Below are 20,518 nucleotides of genomic sequence, written 5' to 3' on the forward strand. Positions count from 1 at the left end.
CTTGCAAACTAAATGGATGAAACAAACATATCCACTGTAAATTAAGACTCTCATTACCATGTTTTACACTTCATTATGACAGACTGCACCTTTTCACACCGGTAAATAATACCATTAAAATGTACAAAACATATCCCTCTCTTGTGCGACTGAAAACTATTTCTTTTATTGCTAAGTAGCATTTCTATTTAAAGCTAAACTATTTTCTTTTTAATGCTTCCCCAATCTAACTGCATCTCTGTGACTAATATAAAATTAAAAACATGCAATTTAGCAGCAGGAGGTGGCTTATCATTTTGTGCATTTAACATGACAAACTCCCATCCTGGACAAAATCTTAAGGTTACCATCAGACAAAGCTTCACTATTTTATTATTATTTTGTTCAAGAAGCACACAAAGAAGGTTAACCAGCACGACTCATGTTTTTGTTCAATTTTTACCTCACAGTCTGACTCATGCCCTTTGTACAGTTCCCTCTCAAAATAGGCATAATTAGACGTCTAAATAACTGAAGTAAAATAATTTGATTTTTTTTGTAGCTTTGATACTTGATTATCTAAATCACTGTAAAATGGGCATGCATTACATTATCCTGAGAGGCATTAAAGGAAAAAAGATGCACAAAGAGAACGAGACAAGACTGTGCCATAGTACTGTTATATAAAATTATTCCATTTTCACTGAGAAAGTAACTGTTTTGCAGGCTTAGGAGATCAACACACTTGCAAAAATCAAGCACTGCATTGCAGACGGACAAAGTAATTAAATACAAACAAATGAAATTACAAAAAATGAACAATGTTCTTCAGACACTGATTTAATAGGGTAGAGTTATTGCAGATCTCCACAGAAGTCATGTACAAGTGTCAAGCAAAATTGGTGGAGGACTGAAGCAAAAGGAAGACTTGCAGCTTTGTGTCTTATTTACAAAAATAATAACCAATTACATTTTTGCTTCTATTTAGTTAGATTTCTTAAATGTGGCCATAACATAGTTTTGATGAGTGGGTATTTTGTAAAAGCTATTTGCTGTTAATTTAATCCAGGTTTCTTCCAGTTTTCATGTAGTAAATTTTTATGGTCAGTCTCTACTGACAAAGCAGGAGTTGGACAAAACCAATCACACTGCGGCTTTCCACTGCGTTACAAAGCTTTAAGATAGAGAAGTCTCACCCAAGAGTATCTGCTTTCTCAAGAGGACATAACAGACAACAAACAGCCTGGTGAACAGGCTTAGCTGGGTATGAACACATCACTGATTTACTTAAAAGTGTGTAAAAGCATTTCAGTATATATATATATATATATATATATATATATATATATATATATATATATATATAGGCTTTGATGCATATTAAAGTCCAAAAGTATCTTAACTTGGAATATAATCAAATTTAATATGTAAAAATGTCTTTATAAGCAAGTAATTATAGCTGCCATTTAAAAGTAATCACCTATAATATCTGTATCACTATAATATTGCTGTCAGAATTGAATGACTTTAAAACACTAATAGACAACCTGATACACTACAGGGGCCACATGGATGGCCCTCTAACCTTCAAAAGGGCTGCACATCACCCTTAATCTCTGCAGTAAATTAAAACAATACATTTAACTAAAGAAAGAGACACCCCGCCAGAGGCGCACGCAAGGGGGGTTTCTGGTGCTCCAGAAACCCCTCCCCTCCGCGAACCAACGGTACTGTACAGCAGCCGCGGCGCTGTCAAAGAAGCGTCCGCGGCAGTGCTCTATTGTGGTATAATACAGCACTGCCGCGGATGCTTCTTTGACAGCGCCGCGGCTGCTGTAGAATTCAGACTCGCCGAAATGGAGCTGTTGCGCATGCGCTCTCTCTCGCTCTATATTTTTTTTGGGGGGGGAACCCCCCCTTCTAAATCCTGCGTTCGCCCCTGCTCGCTGTAATAACATATTAGTAGGCTTTATAAACAAGTGTTACAAGCAATAATAAACAAATTGACAATAAAGCAGGAAGTAGCTGGGGGCAGGGCCGTCTCTTCCATTGGGCACGATGGGCAGGTGCCCGGGGGCCCTGTGGCAAGGGGGGCCCATCCGAATCCTTTTTTTTTTTTTTTTTTTAAATACCTACCTTGCGGTCAAAGCAGCGGTGATCCGGCTTCCTCCCTGGTCCCCTCTTCCGTGCTGTGCACGCAGGGAATGCAACCACAGCACGGAAGAGGGCAGAAGAGACTCAGCGGCGCGGAAAAAAGAAGAGGATCGGACTTAAGGTAAGTTAAGGGGGCCCCTATATATATATATATATATATATATTTTTTTTTTAGGGGCCCGGTACACTGCATTGCCCGGGGGCCCATAAAGTTGTTAAGGTGGCCCTGGCTGGGGGCCACAGATGAAGGCTCGGAGGGCCGCCTGTTGCCCATCAGTGGTTTACAAGACGGTTCTGGCTGCTACATTTTGCGTTATTTATAAAGGAGACACATGTTGCTGGTATTCTGACCTGCATGCAATTCATGTAATTACAAGAGAATTAAAAGATAGTGTTACTTACCCTCTTTACCAGGTCAGGTATCAGCTTCTGGTCTACTAGCTGCTCAGGAGACAGACATTGTTCTACTTCCAAGCTGTATTCTTCATTGCTCAGGTCACAAGTTGAGTTCCTGGGAGGAATAAGAGATGATACATATTAAAACAGTTAATTAAAACAAGATAAGCAATGTTAAACACGGTTTAATATTAAAATAAGGAATATGATTTAAATAAACACTAATTACAAGGTGCTTTATAGCAAAATTGTAAAATTCACAAAATGTAAGTCTTTTAGGAATTTTTCAGAATGAAGATAATTCGGAGAAAATTGTGAAGATTATCTGCCTGGAGTGTATTTATTCACCATTTACAGACCTTTAGGAAAACCAGTGCACATAGAAATGATTCTGTAGCTATCTGTCATTTCTCCTATACACCTTAAAAAATTAAAGCAAAAATCTAAATAATTACTATGGGTTAAAGCTCCTTTTCCAGTGCACCTACTGTATAAATGTCCCTATTTATTTATTTACATCATACAAGCATTAGAGCAAAAGTTAATTGTTAAACTGTACCAGAGAGTGTTTCTAACATACTATAGAAGCTAAGCAAGTTCCTAATTTAAAAAAAATGAAACTTTGCATGCCTGCTTCCAGTTCCAATATATCTCATCCTAAAAGGTCGTGGAAAATCGAGAAAGAGACATGACCTTGACCAAAATGGGGTGGTGTGGATAGATGAGGGTGTGGGTTGGACAGATCGGGTATGGTTTGGGTGGACTGGGGTGTGTGGTCTAATTTGACTTGATTTTCCAATTGGAATATTAACAGGTATTTTACTTAATTAATAAATAAATTCCACAAAAGATGGTCATATACTTTAATATAGTTGAAGGACAATGCAGAGAAAGAAATGTACATTAAAACCATCGCAATCAGTCAGATATTTGCATTCCATTGTTTAACCTGATAAAGTCTAACTGCTGATTGGTTAATATGGTTTTAGTGCAGATTTGCACCTTTAAGCAATTCTATTAAATGACCCTCAGAGTCTCTGAAATAACTAAACCACTTAGTAAGAATACAGTCCTTACACAACCACTTAGTAAAGCTGGGTACACACTACAGAAATTTCGACCAACTTTTTATGCCGAGCGATTTTACATGCGATCGATGTTCCGATCGCTCGGTCCATGGACTGCGTACACACTAGCCTTGTTTAGGACGAGAAAGGGAAGAGCGGACCTCACGTTAGCGACTTTTTACAGCCATGTTGTCGTGACAATGACTGTATTTTCATTCTTACTATTGTGGATCGGTCGGCAGTTTATACACACTACACAGCGGAAACGAGATTGGAACAAAAATATTAAACGGTACGACCAACCAAATGAGGCGACAATAGTCCATTTGGGCAGACTTTCACCCATCGTGTCACTGTACACACTGACCCGACTTTTGAACGAGCGGTCGTATGTTGGCTGATTTAGCCGATTATTGGTTGAAAACTGTGTAGTGTGTACCCAGCTTAAGAATACAGTCCTTACACAACCACTTAGTAAGAATACAGTCCTTACACAGCTACTTAGTAAGAATACAGTCCTTACACAACCACTTAGTAAGAATACAGTCCTTACACAACCACTTAGTAAGAATACAGTCCTTACACAACCACTTAGTAAGAATACAGTCCTTACACAACCACTTAGTAAGAATACAGTCCTTACACAACCACTTAGTAAGAATACAGTCCTTACACAACCACTTAGTAAGAATACAGTCCTTACACAACCACTTAGTAAGAATACAGTCCTTACACAACCACTTAGTAAGAATACAGTCCTTACACAACCACTTAGTAAGAATACAGTCCTTACACAACCACTTAGTAAGAATACAGTCCTTACACAACCACTTAGTAAGAATACAGTCCTTACACAACCACTTAGTAAGAATACAGTCCTTACACAACCGCAGAAGTCACTGTGCTACTTTTCCAAATTACTGAGTTGGAAATAAATCATCTCTTAAAGGAATGGTGAACTTTCATGAGAAAGACCGCCATGGTATACTCTATAATATGCATTAATGGAAAAATAAAACACAGACAGACACCAATTAAGGGCTAATTTTTTCAGCAGCTAATAAATCTACCAGATTGTTTTTGGAGTGTGCGAAAGTCACACAAACACAGATAGAACATACAAACGCCATACATATAAATGACATAAACAGTGCAGTAAGTAAAGAAATTCCCATTTAAATGTATCACAATGATCCAACTCTGATTGGCAGAACTAGAAAAGAGGCCTGAGGGACTGTTGGTGAAGGCTAAGAAGATGGCTATGACCTTTCACTAGACTGGGCATTGACACTGCAAATACTCATTAGACTATAGTGGAACATGAATAAATATAATTTGCAAATCATCTATTTAACAAGTGGGGTTGACAACATCTGAGGGTAAATGTATGAATCTCCGGATCATTCATCTCCTGCGTGTTCAGCCTCTTCAGCGCTTAAATTTAAAGCGGCGCTGCATTGTGAAGGGAAACTTCCCTTTACAATGCAGCGCCGCTTTAAATTTAAGCGCTGAAGAGGCTGAACACGCCGGAGATGAAGAATCCGGAGATTCATACATTTACCCCCTGGTGTCTCCTATTAAAGCCATGATTTTTCGTTTTCATGACTGGCTGAATATTGCACCTATACTATACAACAACTTATTACTATTATCCTTTATTTATAAATCACTGACATATTACGCAGCGCTGTACATTGAGGGGATCATAATACAAACAAATAACATACAATGACAGATGTAGCACAGCAACCCCAAAACATCACTAAACCTCCTCCTAGTTTGTCTGTAGGGAAGGTGTGCTTCTTTTTTTTTAAAGCTTCATTTTGATTTCTGTAAACATAAGGATGACGTGTTTTACCAAAAACATCTAATTTGATCCCACCTGTACCGTGGACATTCTCCCAGAAGGAATTTCTGTTGTTCAGGAGTAGTTTGGCAAACTCCAGTCAGGCTTTCCTATATTTCTTTCTCAGCAGTATATCCCTCCGGGGCCTCCTACCATATAACCATCTTTCATTGAGCTGGTGACAGATGGTGCCACCGGATAGTGTCATGCCTTGTGTCTGAAGGTCAGCATGAATCTGTGTGGCAGTTGATCAAGGCGTTTTCTCCACCATTCGAACAATCCTGCTCTGCTATCTCAGATATTGGACACAGTAAGTTTTTACTTATGTCTATGATCCATAATACGTCTGTTGGTCTCTTGGAAAACTGTATATACTGAGACACAAGCACTTCAATGACGGACCCATCCTCACAAGGTCCCTTGCTTTGTTCTTCTGAGCATGATGGTTAGAGACCTATCTATAACATTCCTAACAACTTTATTCATATATCCTATAGAATTCAAATGTGGTCCTATCACACACGAAGACTGCCACCCCCACCCTACATTGTTGAGGGATAAATGGACTTCTGTAGTGTTCTTTATAAACAGGTCCAGCAAGAACATTCACTAGACCGTTATCTAGCGCTTGTGTTCCTTAGCACACTGCAGCCATGCTTTACTGATTTTTACTAACAGAGTGGATCTTAGTGAGGTCGTTGACTGCCATACTCTATGCATGACAAGGTACAACAAGTTATGCTTTCTGATAAGCATTTTTTCAGTGCCAGTGTTGTACTCTGGTAGCTGGTCTGTGATTCTGCACAAATTGCACCAGTCTCTGTCAGACCATATTATCAGTGGTGTTTCTGACCATTGTATGGGTGTTATTTGGGTGGTTGCCCATTTGTTACTTGCCTGTTGTTGTTCCTTATATATTTCTGCAGGCACATCTGGCACCAACTACCATTCTGTGTTGAAATTCATTTAAATATTTGGTCTTGCCAGCACTTCCTCTGAATTGCCACACTCAATCTGTTGGCACGTACTTACCTGTTTTATATTGCATTGTCTGCACTTATAATGCTCTCACTAATTGAGCAGTCAATTAAATGGGAATGAGAGGTGTGCCCAATAATCTTGGCACTCTTGCTTCATTTTCTATGGATATACATTTAGTCACATTTCCTTTTTCTTATGACAAATTAATTTAACATTTAGGTGTCTGTGTTGTTTCACTTTTACATGAATTCTGTCAACAGTTCTTAATTGCATTCAGATTTCAACCTTGAATTGTCCCTAATTTTTAGTATTAATCAGTCATCATTGTTTTTTTTTACATTACCAGCAATAAATCAGGATAAAGAAAAGTAATTACATAGTATGAAGAAAAAAAGAAAGAAATATGTTTAGTACAACAAAAGGACCCAACACAATGAATATCTCCAGTGAACCAGTGAGTCTGTTCTTAATCATGGAAGATTATGCTCTGCAATAATCGCATTATTTGTCTTTGTATGGAGTCTGTCAGGAGAATGAGGTGCAGGTTATATGCCTGTATGTCCTGCTGAGTGTTCACACAGAATTTAAGAATCATTTTAATTTCATTATGCTACAAGAAAACTCATAGACTCTAGATTAACAAAAGAGGCATTTTGGACTCTTATGGCCGTGTGGGAGCCTCTTGCCAGAAAACTAATCACAGGCATTTTAAGAGTATAATTGTACATGTGGACAATTATTACATTTTAGGGGACTGATCACCTATTTACAAATTAGGTTTATGCAATGAAGAAATGTTGCAGTGTGCTGTGTACATTTGCTAGTTTATTAATGTGCACCCATCACTTAAAGTAAAGACAATCATTATGTTGACTGAAAAAATATTCCAATATTCAACTTGTCAATTTAGAAGGGACTAAAGATATCTGTGAGTAATCTATCAGTGATGTCACGAATCACTACTGAATTTTAATAAATGCCATGTTCAGTAAATAGTGGTTCAGCCACAAAATGGCTACCTCCGTTGATTGTAGGCTATGGGTCCCTTTAAATTAACCTGGTGCTTTGTTACACGATACACTTCTTACCCACATGCTCCATGCTACCCAGCTAACCATCTATTTTTCTTGTTCTAAACATGCGGTATGAAGGGTTGATTAACTAAAAAAGTTTCTGTGTATATATATATATATACCTATCTGTAAAACTTAAAAGTATCTTCAGGTATGGAATACATGTACACTTGGCATTGTTATAGTTTGTCATTGGCTAGCTTTAATTTGGAATGCTTTGTTCCTTACATAACAAGTTAAAAAATTTGTTGATGGCAGTTGTCTTTGGTTTTATTTATTGTTTGATGCTTGTTATTATGCATAGTGTTATGCTGAACATTTTTCTTGCTGTCTATCTGTTGTTCTTGTGATATATGTCTTCACTTGCATTTTTATCCATCTTGCTTCACCCTTTTATTTCTGTACCCCCCTTGTTCTCCTATTTACTATATCTCTGTAAAATCCATTCAAATGTTTATCAAAATAAATAAATAAATAAATTAAAACAGGAGATTACTGGAATAGATTTCTGTAAAGCACATATGGGGGTATATTTACTAAACTGCTGATTTGAAAAAGTGGAGCTGTTGCCTATGGCAACCAATCAGATTCTTGCTGTCATTTTGTAGAATGTACTAAACAAATGATAACTAGAATCTGATTGGTTGCTATAGGCAACATCTCCACTTTTTCAAACCCGTAATTTAGTAAATATACCCCATGATGTTAATATAGGCAGTATTACAATATCCCCTGTAATGACAGTTCTTGACACTTTAGGGCTCATGGAGACAGATCTCAATTAAATGTATTAGTCTTGCTTGCCATTTAAGGTCATGTGCAATGGTACAGTAATCTATCCCCACTTTAACTCAATAAAGGAACAACACTGCTCTGCATAAACCCTTAGAAAATTTCAAATTCACAAGTCAAATGTTCAATTGCACATGTAATGGGTATTTTGCTACTCATTGAATTTTTAAATATTATTATAAACTACAGCAAAATTACGCATTCTGTCTCACTACAGTGGTTGCTGGACTATAAGTCCAACATAACCCGAAGAGCAAAAGGTTGCTTGAGCTTTAATCTACAGTATTTGGTGAATTCTTTGTTATACATTTCTACATAATGCTGCATCAATAAGCAACATTTATAAAATTAATATTTAAAGGGGTTTATACATATATTAAAGTCCCCTGTGTATTATACTCTTACACTTCATCCTTGTTTCTTTATACAATGATACAAATCTCCTGTGACTTCTAATTTACACCAGCGGTACATGCCCTACATACTCAGTTACATTATATTCCAACATTCGGAATTCCAGATGTGGGGCACTATAAATAGTATCTTAACAAACTTAGGAAGTAGCAACACCCCATTGAAAGAACTTATCATTATAGTAGTGTAGTGACAGGATTTCCATTTGTAAATTACTACACAAGCATCTCCCTAGGGCTGCGCCTACAATAATTACATTTAACATTTACATAATCAATCTAACCTTCAGATCCCAAAGGCAGCAGCCTCTGTGAGAAAATGGAAGTGTTAATTATGTTGCTTTCTCAAGGTGTTATTTTTAAATCCATGCAAAGGAATCAAGTAATACCAGGTATAAAATGTTGCTGGTAGCAGCATAATCTTAACAATTTAACCTGTCAATTTATACTACCAATCTGAAACATTTTCACCTGTCCTCACTAAACATTGTGTGAACTGTAAATATTCTGTGAACTCCAATGCATTCTGGGAATTTTGTCATGGGTACCAAGCTACATTAAGATATCTCTAATAAAACATTTCATTCATTTACACCAACAGGGGATTTTTATAGCTGATCCATTTTCCCCAGGACAGTTTTGTCCCATGTAGTGCCCAACTGACTGAAACTGGGCTGAAATAACACTATTAGCATCAATTATTCAATTCAATCCAGCTTAATTCAGTAAGGAAATTACTGTAAAATACTGGTATCCTAGGTAAAATGGATCATGCTGGCAGGTATGGCAATTGGTGCTCATCCACCTAATTAGTATTAAATATATACTGCAAGTGCTATTATAATATTGGATAATTTTCAATTAGACACCAACTAAAATACCAGCGGACGGAAAAAGCCACCTGGAAATGGAGGCATAATCAACTAAATTAGATAATTAATGCAAGTTTATTAAGTACAGGTAGCAGCGCACACAGCACACCAAGTAGTAACATGTACACCATAATTATTTATAAAGTGTCTAGGTGTATTTACCTGCGTCCACGTTATGTATAAATACACTCATGTTTTCACATCAGTATTGTTGATGTGCTGTGTGCTCTCCTTTATTAGTCATAGATAATCTGCGGCTGGTGTCATACAGCGACAAACACCAGAGGACATACTAATAACAACCTTGTGAGCTGCACTGAAACAGTATCCACATGACTAACACTGCAGTTTATCTGTGATGGACAATGCACCCACAATTCATGATAGACTAAAAAAGTACCATGGTGGTTTAAGTTCCTGTGACTTACAGCAACAGCTTGGTGTCTGACCTGTGGCTGCAGAAGGGGGAATATACAGCTACAATATTTTGTTATGCTTCATTACAGGTAACACTGCTTGCAGAACGCCCAGGATGAACCCTTCCACCCAGATCAATATCCTCTGCTCCTAAATTGTCAACTTAAATGTACTAAGCTTAATTAATGAATTTATGGAAAAAGCAATTAATTCATTCATTCAGCCCAAGTAACTGCAGTAGTAAGAGAAGTAATTTGTAGATGGTGGCAGAGGTAATGGTGGAGGGTTTGTGCTTCAGGTCTACAGGATCTTGGCGGCATTACAATGGCATTGCTAGATGTGTAGCCCTGACCTAAGAAATGTATGTTCAGATATATTTTACAGTTTACCTTTTCTGGTAAACTTGTTAAGGTCCTCTGGTGTCATAACAGTTTCTTGCTGCAGCTGCCTTTTGAACTTGCAGATATTGGAAAGGTATACAGCTAGCGGTTATGTACAGTAACTGAGTACTGCTATGAACCAGCATGCAGGAAATGACATCTTCCATCATGCATTGTGGCTCACAGCTAAACACCCCCAACTGTGACTACAAGGTAGATACCTCCTCAAGCTGATTGGCCAGGCAGCTCCACATGTAAGCCATGCAGCAGATGAAAAATTAACCCACAGATTTTTTAGTGTTGAACGGAGAAGGAGATAGTAGCATCTTCTGCAGGTGAAACGTCATAAAACATCATAAGTGTCATTTACTGCTTTTACTTTCTGTATATTTTCAGTGCACTATGGTACAACCATCTTTTCTAAGAGTACAATGCCCCCATGTACAGATCACATACCCATTGGTTTGATGAACATGCCACGAATGTTATTCATACATTATGGCCTCCTCAGTCTACATATCTGAACCCACGAGGGTAATGGGATAATTTAAGCTTGAGATGCACAGTGCAAATCTCCTTATCCCGCTTAATGTCATTATGATACATTTGAACAACTTGATTGGTCCCTGAACACTATTATCCTTACTTGTTGGTTCAGATGGTTTCTGCATGCTGATGTCTTACATTTCTCTGCGTGTAGGGTAAAATGTGAAACCACTGCCTGCTTGCTAATTTGGATTGCCCCTTATTTAAATAAAGGTCTACAAATTTCTCCCAAAGAGCTGCTCCTTCACCCTCAAACAACTCAATAAACTAACTTATTCAAATTATTTTATGGATAAATTAGTGGGCCAAATGTTATTAATGATTATATTTACAACATTTAAAGTGCCCATATGTATGCTGCCACCTGTATTGCTACGTGTATGTAGTTTAAATAGTGTCCCCACATGGAAATATTAAGTGTTGCCACATCAGAAAAAAAAATATTATTGACCTACTGGGAATGAAATAGTATGCCACAATAATAAAATTAAATAAAAAATTCCTTTACATATAATTATTAATAATATTTGGTCCCCAAATTATTCATAAAATATTTTGACACCTGTAAAATAATTAAAATGTGTGCCCATCTAATCAAGAAATCATGTTTATCCTCATAATTAAAATTTGTATTGTATCTCCTGTTATGTTAACATTGGCCAGCAGTGGAAAGCTGATGTGTTTGCTTATCTCAACTATCCAAAACAGCGCGTTGATTCTGGCGATTTTCACAGCGATCTCGAGCAACGTTGCAAAATCGCAGCTTCCAACATATGGCGACTAGTATTCTTAGAATGGTCAAATGTAGGGTGAGTTGTAGCGTGTCGATTTTGGTTACATCACTTTACTGGTGATTTACGATCAACTCGCACTCTTATACTCGTGTTCAAACATTCCTGTGAAAAATTGCTGAAAAAGGCAAATTGTAGCTTGATACACTTTGCCCCAAGTCTGTCTTTAGTTTAAATTACATAATTGTGTCATTTACTTGTATACTATTGAAGAATACAGATACACAGTATGAAAATTATTTGTATATTAGTTCCTTAATTGCATCTAAATAGTTATACATAATAAATACCCTTAGCCACACCAATCCACCAATCAGAACACAACTAATGCTCCAAAATATGCCATCTTGACATGAAAATCCATCACCGTGGCATAAAACCAAGCAAAACAGAGGCACAAGTAGCTGTGTAACGTCAAAATAGAAACAAACATCTTTAGAGTTCTGATATATTTTATTTAAAAAAACAATCCCAATTTTATTCTGTTTCTGAAATTTAGTTTCACTTTAGGAACTGTGATAAAAGATTTAATCCATTGACACAGAAATCCCAGACTGTGGAAAAAGAAAACATATTTGGGCAGAGATTTTGGCAGTGTAAGATCTCCCATGCAGCATGAACAATCAGGAATCTTTAGATGTATCAAGTAAAGAAGTATATATATAAATAAACAACAAAGCATCTTGGGATAGCTGGATAGGGAAAACATAAAATCAAAACTAATAAAATACACAACAAAGTATAGAACATGAATTGCCAGGCTTTTATGTTGACGTGCCTCTGGCACAATTAATTAGCTGGGAAGCTGACAACCCTGTAGTTTTATCTTGTAAGGAGGATTATTGGGTGTGAAAGGTGTAAGGTATTATAAGGAAGCTCTAAATAATGAACTCACTGCAAAGTAATCATTTAATTGATCCAAACGTCTGTTTCATTTCCACGCTATTATAATTTGTAAAAGTTTTAGGTAATAACTGTGGCCTGGTTAAGCATGTAGCTTGAATTATGAGATTTGTATTAGTTATTCCAGCGCACAACTGAGTTATATTCAATGACAAAAGTGATCTAAAGACACTCCTCACAGGTTTTCTCAAGAAAAAACAAAAACCTATTTTTTAAAATCTCTGTTACTACTAGTAAACATTAAACTAGCTCAAGCTCTAAGACTGTCCAGACTAGTAATTTACTAGTCTGGACAGTCTTAGAGCTTGAGCTAGTTTAATGTTTAGAGCTTGGATTACAGCTCATGCTTAGTTAACAACCAGGGTCGAAGTCCAGATATAGGATTACCTTGGTAAACCTCCCATCTGAAAACTGTGACTCCTCTCATTTGCCTAGGGGACCAAAAGCTAAAATAGAATCTCTTCTATGACCTCTTCAAACCAAGTTTTATTAGTAGGATGTCTGAGGTCGTCTGTATTGATGGATAAATGCCCCTTTAACCCATTTACTAAAATGATCCTAGTTATGCCATTGGTTTTACCTATTAACACTAGTCTCCTTAGGAAGCCATATTGTGTGAGTAATATGCCTTACTGAGAGAAGTAGTCTTAAAAGGTTTGCAAATACTATTCTCTTAACTAATAATCAGCACTAAAACCCTTCTACACACAGACATCAATTTTACATATTCATTTGTCGGGCATATTTAACGCTATTAGTAAGTAAAACAACTTATACACACACTTTCTGACAAGCCATCCCTTGGCTTTGTATCAATGTTGACAATGCCTGCAGAGTTCAGATGCTCAGTAACATGGAGTTCTATAGAATCCCTTATTAAGTACACAGTACACTATGCTGCAGGGAGAATTTGACAACACACTTCAAGTGCTCTATTAAAAACAAGAGCCGGCTCTGTCTATGCCTTTAACAGGCTCTGTATCATGCAGAACCCTTTAAAGTCCCACTGTCTCCTATCTCAATATCAGTCACCTACTAGGCTGCTGTTCTATTTCAGTTTGTTTCTACTCAATAAGGCTGGGTACACACTATACAAAATTTCTCTCAATGCGATATCCTTAACAATTTTAATAACTATTAAAAAAGAGTCCAGATCAGCATGCCGATTCACGTGTACACACTAAACACAGTTTAGGTGATTTCATACTTGCCAACTCTCCCGGAATGTCCGGCAGATTCCCGAAATTCGGGTTGGTCTCACGGACTCCCGGGAGGGCTGGCGAGTCTCTCGCATCCCGCTACTGTCTTCCCAAAATGACGCGATTCGCAGCCAATCGCGTCATTTTGGCCCAGGCCCCCACTACAAAATGGAATTTCCGTCGCAGGGGCGGGGCCAAAATTACGCGTTTGTCCGCCCCCGTCCCCTCCCGCCCTCAAGTAACGCCCATCTCCCGGAAAGAACTTCGCAAGAGTAGGTAAGTATGCGTGATTTACCTTCAGATCTGTGCTCTTCATCTGTTATAACCATCGGATGAAAATATTGTGACTCTGCACACTCCATAGAGATCTATGGACACTGCCAGTGAGTGCATACACACTGCAGAATTTAATCCAGTTTGAAAATCAAATGAAACAATACGATGTGCTTTGGAACGTTAACCGTTCATTGGTGCAGTGTACATACTGCATTCGTTTATCGCGTGACTGACCCGACACTGTAGTGTGTACCAGCCTAAGAACCGCACCCTTGAGTGAGGCCATTTATTTACTGTATAACGTGTTCCACAATGGAATGAGTAGTCAAAATATATTCCTTTTTTAGTGTAAAATTTTAAGTAAAACTGTATTTTTCTTGTACTGCTTTTTTAAATATTAGTAATCTGAACATAAAACTAGATACAGATTGCAGCGAAGCAATACATATTTTTTTTCTCAGGGAAGGGAATTTATAATGCTGTTTTGTTACTTATATGACTGCCAAATACAGCTCTACAATTGTTTTCCAGCAGTTGAATATTCCTGACCATGCATTATTTACTGGCATACAATGATGTCACTCCAGATACTCCCTGAAAACTAGCATTGCACAATTTACTCCTGCAGCTGAAGTTCCCTGTGCACAGCTTACAGAATAATGCTTTAGCCTTAATACAGAAACTAAAATCATTGTTAATGTGGCATTATTTCAACAACTCTGAGGAAGCCCTGTCCACTGTCCTCCTCTTTTTTTATGATATAAGGGCAGGGCCATCTTTTCCATTGGGCGCGATGGGCAGGTGCCCGGGGGCCCCATGGGCAAGGGGGGCCCATAGGCAGGGCTCTTAATTAGAATAAATAATCCTGCAAAAGAAAAAAAACAGCAAAAAAACCTTCAAGGGTCACTGAGCAAGTACATCTATCTATCTCTATATATTTATATCTATATCTGTATCTCTATATATCTATACCTATATCTATCTATATCTATCTATATATATATATATATATATATATATATATATATATATATATATCTATATATATATATAATATATATAATATATATGTAGGGGCCCCAGTGCACTGCTTTGCCCGGGGGCCCATAATGTTGTTAAGATGGCCCTGTATAAGGGACTACACTAATCACTAGCATGGTACAATAGGCTTCTGATGGCCTATCTGTGGAAGATAAGTCACTCTGTACTCATTATTATAAAAAGCCATGTTAATATGCTGAACTAAAAGCACCAAAGGTCTGATTCATTACACTGCTGGAATAAGGCATGACTTTAATGAGTCATTTGCCACCAATATTGGAATATAACCTGGTATTCTGCACACCCTGACTGTAAGGACATTTCCTATTTGACTATAGCTACCAAATACACCCTGAGGAATACAAACTACCTAGCTGATACATTGTACCTCAATAGCCAGGATGTAAAGAGAAAACGATATTAAGAAATATAACGGCAAGCCAAGATCATTCTTACATAATACTTGAAAACAGCTGGGAATTAAAAACAAAATGGAGAGCTCAAATCTGACTAAGAAACGATTGGGCAATATCAGCATCTACATGTGGGTGCAAATCCCAACCAGCTGATGTCAAACCAAAAACCGCTACACTAGCATAGTAATCTGTGTGTTAGCCATTCTTCCGAAAGTCCATTTATATAAGAAGACAGGTAACATATAACTCAAGATTATGTATTGTGAAAAGGGGAGCAGGGCTGTATTACAAGTTTAATCTCCTAGGGGTAAACCTGCACATTCTGCAAGTCGCTGACATTAGGCGTAGATTTAAGACGGCAATGTCTTTACAGGCAAGTTTTGCCTGTAAAGACACCTAATATCGGCGACTTGCAAAATGGGCAGATTTATGCATTTACCCCCTGATGTTGGGCACAGGACTTATGTGTTATAATGAACACGCTACCTCAACATATTTGCTCATTTTCAGCTACTGGAAGACACAAATTTGGGATTTTTATGATTAATATTAGCAGATTAAAACCTTACAATACTAATAAAAAATATGATAATCTAATGAGAACAACCCAATGGAAATAGAATATATGAATTGTTCATTTGTTAGTGAAAACTGAGAGCCATGTAACAAAACTCTCAACTGCTCCCCATTTCGCCCTGAATCTTTTTTTTTTTTTTTTTTTTAAACTTTTTATTTATAACAGCAGATGAGTATAAAGTACAACAGTGCATGACAAACATATTATCCAAGTACCGGGATTACAAAATGTAAAGGCTCAAATAAGGAAAATAAAAAATATATAAAAACATCAAAAAACATATAGATATATTTTTCACATCCCAGTACATTCCACCTGGGGGATAAAGAACTACAAAATGAATATTGAGGTAGAAAGTCTTCCCAAATCCAAAGGTGCATCCTGCACTGTTGTACGTATTTAGCGTATATAACAATCTGCCAGAATTTTTTATTTTTTTGGGGGGAAGAAGGGGAAGGAAGGAAGGGAAAGGGACAGACCAGGTTGGGTGCATAGCCTCACCCTGAATCTTTTTTATCCATTTTATCTTTATGTATAGATCTGTATGGACATTCCCAATGTATCTTGTCAGTTTCATTGATGTGTGTTATTTGCAGATATACATAGCAAGCTTGCTCATTTTCCTCTATATGTTGGGAAGTAGTGTAGTAATGACTTATAAAATACATGACTTTAGTATTTTCCTCTTTCCTACGCTCAGACTTTTGACAGGAGGAAGGAAGAGAGCAGGAAGCTCGCATAGAGATCATTCATTGCCACTGAAAGATGGATGCAGCTAGAAAGGCGTTCACTATAAAGATCATTTTAAACATAACCTCTGTAAGATCAGGATGCACCTGAAATTCACCATTATTTATTTTAGGTGCATCCTGCTCTTTAGTGACTGCACAGAGTCACGATTACCCTATAGATAAATAACTTCTGCAGTGACAGCCGTTATAACTGCGTCCACTTTGGGCTGTTACAGCTGACTGTACCTGAGACCATACAATCTTGCTTTACCCAATGTATAAAAAGCCTAACATGGCAATAGTGAGAGAGGGGCTTCATACACCCAGCTAGGCAGACATCTGCAGATACATGAATATAAACAAAACTCCAGATTACCGGCAATCGGAAAGGCTGATGCCTTCGTATTGTATTTCCAAATGTGACTGAAGAAAAACCATTAGCAGAACAGACACATCCCACCTTTATCAACACAGGTCTCAATCAAATGTCTGTCTTCAGTTGTAACTATTAGCATTAGCAATGTAATCCATACTCTTTTCAACTTTGATTATAGTGTACATCACATCTGGTAAATTATTAATATAGGCTCCACTACTTAAATTATTAATAAAGCGTGATATGGACTGTTAACCTGTAATACTTTACTTATTCTATTTTAAACACACTACAGAACATTTCCTTTAATGCAATATGGTAACATCCATAAGAGAAGTCACAAAGGTAATCTTCATCTACAAATGACAGTCTCCTGATGACATCTGGGTCAGAGTGAATCTCATGCTGTTCTAGTTGATGAGATGAATTAGATATCCTCATGATGACGACGATGATGATGACAACAACAAAAGAAAAAGGAAATTAACGGAGCTCTAAATGTGTATTCAAATAAATACAACATTTATTAAAAATGTATAGTATCAATTACATATAAATGTAATTGTAGCTAAATATTAACTATATCAACTGAACACTTACAATTATACAATAAATGAAAAAATACATTAATAGGACATTCATAATAAAAGTCTCTTAAGAGTATAACAATTTAGACGATAGGAGCGGTTGATATAAATATGATCTTATGAATCCTGAGATAACATGCATAGTATAGATCAAAGATGTTTAGCAAATATGTGAGCTTACAGGCAATTCAATATGCTCCCTTAGTTGCAGAGAACTTAAAACTTGTCCCAAGTAGAAAATTCCTCATAAGTGTCCCCCATAACATTAGAGCCAGTAAACGTTTCATAGTGTTGACTCTGGGCACCATTTAGCATTAGGCCTCTGCACCCAGCAGCTGTTACATGGATGCTTGGATAATTTAACATTATGGGCAATCTTGATTAGTCCTAAATCTTGAACCAGAGTTCCAGAGTGAATGGGTGGGGATATTACAGACTATCCATGCAACTCATCTCCTTGTCACTTGCTCAGTCTATAAACTCATGTCTTGTCCGTGTAACTTAATACTGGCAGGAATTTCAAGTACAAAGAGTTTTGTATATTTTTTTGCCTTTCCACTGCAGAAAATGTGATTAACTGTGACAATTTTCAAGCAACTGTACTACTCCATTCACAATTCCTGGTGGATAGTATTGGTTTGTATAGGCATCGATGCACAGAGGAATGGGCAGAATTCTCAGAAGGGCTAATACACTATTTTTAGTTTACTTGTCATGTAATGTAATTATGCATGACTGAGTACATAATAAACTCTCCTCCCCAATGACTACCTTATTTTTGTGTTCTTTATTAAACTATGAAGTTGTGCTCCTGGAGTTCTCAAAATTCATAGATGCAGCAGGCGTGGCATAGCGCCATCCCACATTTAGCTTCTCTGGAATTTGCCAGAGGAGACTCCTGTAAAACTAATTATGTGTTTTTCTGTGCTCCTAAACTTTATTGGAATGAGCCACACTTCCATTAGTTTATATAAATTATGTTTGGTGGCTGACATTGGTCCTCGCTGTCATCCCATATAGTATAGTCTAGCAGCTGGTAGTAGGAACAGACAATTAGTGATGAAGAGCGTGTTGTAATGTCACACAGCCCATCTTTTTTTTTTTAGCATTCACTGCCTGTTTCTACTATTAGAAACCTGCAAAAATATAATATTGTCCCAACAGTGCTCATCTGCCAGCAAAATGCCATTGGCAAAGTAAAGAAAAGAGGCAGGATGGGTTACAGTAAGTCATGGAACTGCGTGATGGCACAGGTGTTACTGTCTGTGGTACATGCACGATAAGGGCTTTCTAAGTCTTTACCTTATCCCTGGTGATCTTCTGGATCGTTTTCTTTTTATGCCCCATAACCATGACTACTCTACTCTGCTCTTAAAGATTCTGGTCCCTCCACCTCTGGTTCTGGATACCCTGTTATCTGGAACACCTGATCCCTGCATCCCCACACCTAAGCTCTTACACTTAAATTTACTATCTGGGTCCTGGGTCCCCTGCTCCCTACATTCCCTTCTCTTCTGCCCTTTGGATACTCTGTTTCCTGAGTGACTTGATTCCAGCATTCTCTGATCTCACACCCATTGCCTGGATCATCTATTCCCTGGTCCTATTGTTCCTGTCTACCATTCTCTGCCCCCTGCACATTGGGTTCTGATACCTGTATCTCCTGATCTCTACTATTCACTTATTGCCACAAGAATTCCAAATTCTTTGGCTTCCTGATCCCTGCATTCCCCTCTCTGCCTCCTGGATGCTCTGCTACCTGGGTCAATTGATCCTTGTGTGGCCAGACCTCTGCTCTACTGTCTGGATCTCATACTCTCCGGGTCCATATTTCTTGATTTCCTTTCTCTGCCTCTGGATATCTAGCTCCTGGATTGCAATACCTAAATGATCTGACCTCTGCTCTGCCCTTTGATCTTTTATTGCCTTGATACTTTAACCCTTGCATCACCTGCCCTCTACCATGGAATCTTGTTTCTTGCATTCATTGATTTCTGCTACCAACTATATGTCATTTGCTTCTGTAAGGAGTATGTATGCAGAACAGGTAAGATGCAGCTTTACCTATGTATAATCAATACAATTTTCTTTCTTTGAATTGTGTAAGGTTTTTTTTTTCAGATAATCAGATGAAATACTTCTGTGTTTGTCTAAAACATATTGAACAATGATTTTATGTAAGCTAATTTCTCGTGTTGATATTACATTGTGGTGGAAATATGATACGTGAACAAGATTACTCGGTACTGCATGAATTTGAACATTATAAATAATTTAGTGTTTCAGGGAGCAGGGGACACTGTGAGAAACGACTGATTCTAATAAAAAAAATAAGAAAACTTAATGATAAATATAGCTGGAATGGGAGAGGGCAGATGAGTGGGGCTGACTAGAAAAGTTAGGGAGGGGATGAAGAAAGATAGGGAGTGGCCAAAGAAATTAAAAGTAACAGTAAGGCAGTAGATACAACAAAGGGAGTTTATACAATTCATTTTGTCTCCATTACAGATTACATTTTGTTTTAATATTTGTCAATTGCACATTATCACTTCTCATATCTTGTATGATGAACTCAATATTTTTATTCTGTACAAACAGGCTGTACGCTACCTTTAGGCAGCTGCCTAGGGCGCCAGGGATTTGGAGGCGCCACTGATGCCTAGTGACACACAGAAAGAAGAAGGTGCTCGGCACGGAGTGCATGC

The 20,518-nt window shown here is 37.6% G+C and overlaps 1 protein-coding gene and 1 long non-coding RNA gene across 3 annotated transcripts in view; both read right to left on the reverse strand.

Annotated features, from left to right (window-relative positions):
- LOC142158401 (uncharacterized) overlaps positions 1–20,518 on the reverse strand; it is a 604,325-nt gene that overhangs the window by 138,787 nt on the left and 445,020 nt on the right. The gene's annotated exons all lie outside the window — the stretch shown is intronic.
- RFTN1 (raftlin, lipid raft linker 1) overlaps positions 1–20,518 on the reverse strand; it is a 283,814-nt gene that overhangs the window by 135,050 nt on the left and 128,246 nt on the right. For both annotated transcript variants that reach the window (XM_075212313.1, XM_075212314.1), the window contains exon 4: positions 2,536–2,644. In XM_075212313.1, the coding sequence (XP_075068414.1) occupies positions 2,536–2,644 (109 nt within the window). The remainder of the gene's footprint in view (positions 1–2,535; positions 2,645–20,518) is intronic.

The sequence above is a fragment of the Mixophyes fleayi genome, chromosome 5 (assembly GCF_038048845.1).
Source record: "Mixophyes fleayi isolate aMixFle1 chromosome 5, aMixFle1.hap1, whole genome shotgun sequence".
Classification (NCBI taxonomy): domain Eukaryota; kingdom Metazoa; phylum Chordata; class Amphibia; order Anura; family Limnodynastidae; genus Mixophyes; species Mixophyes fleayi.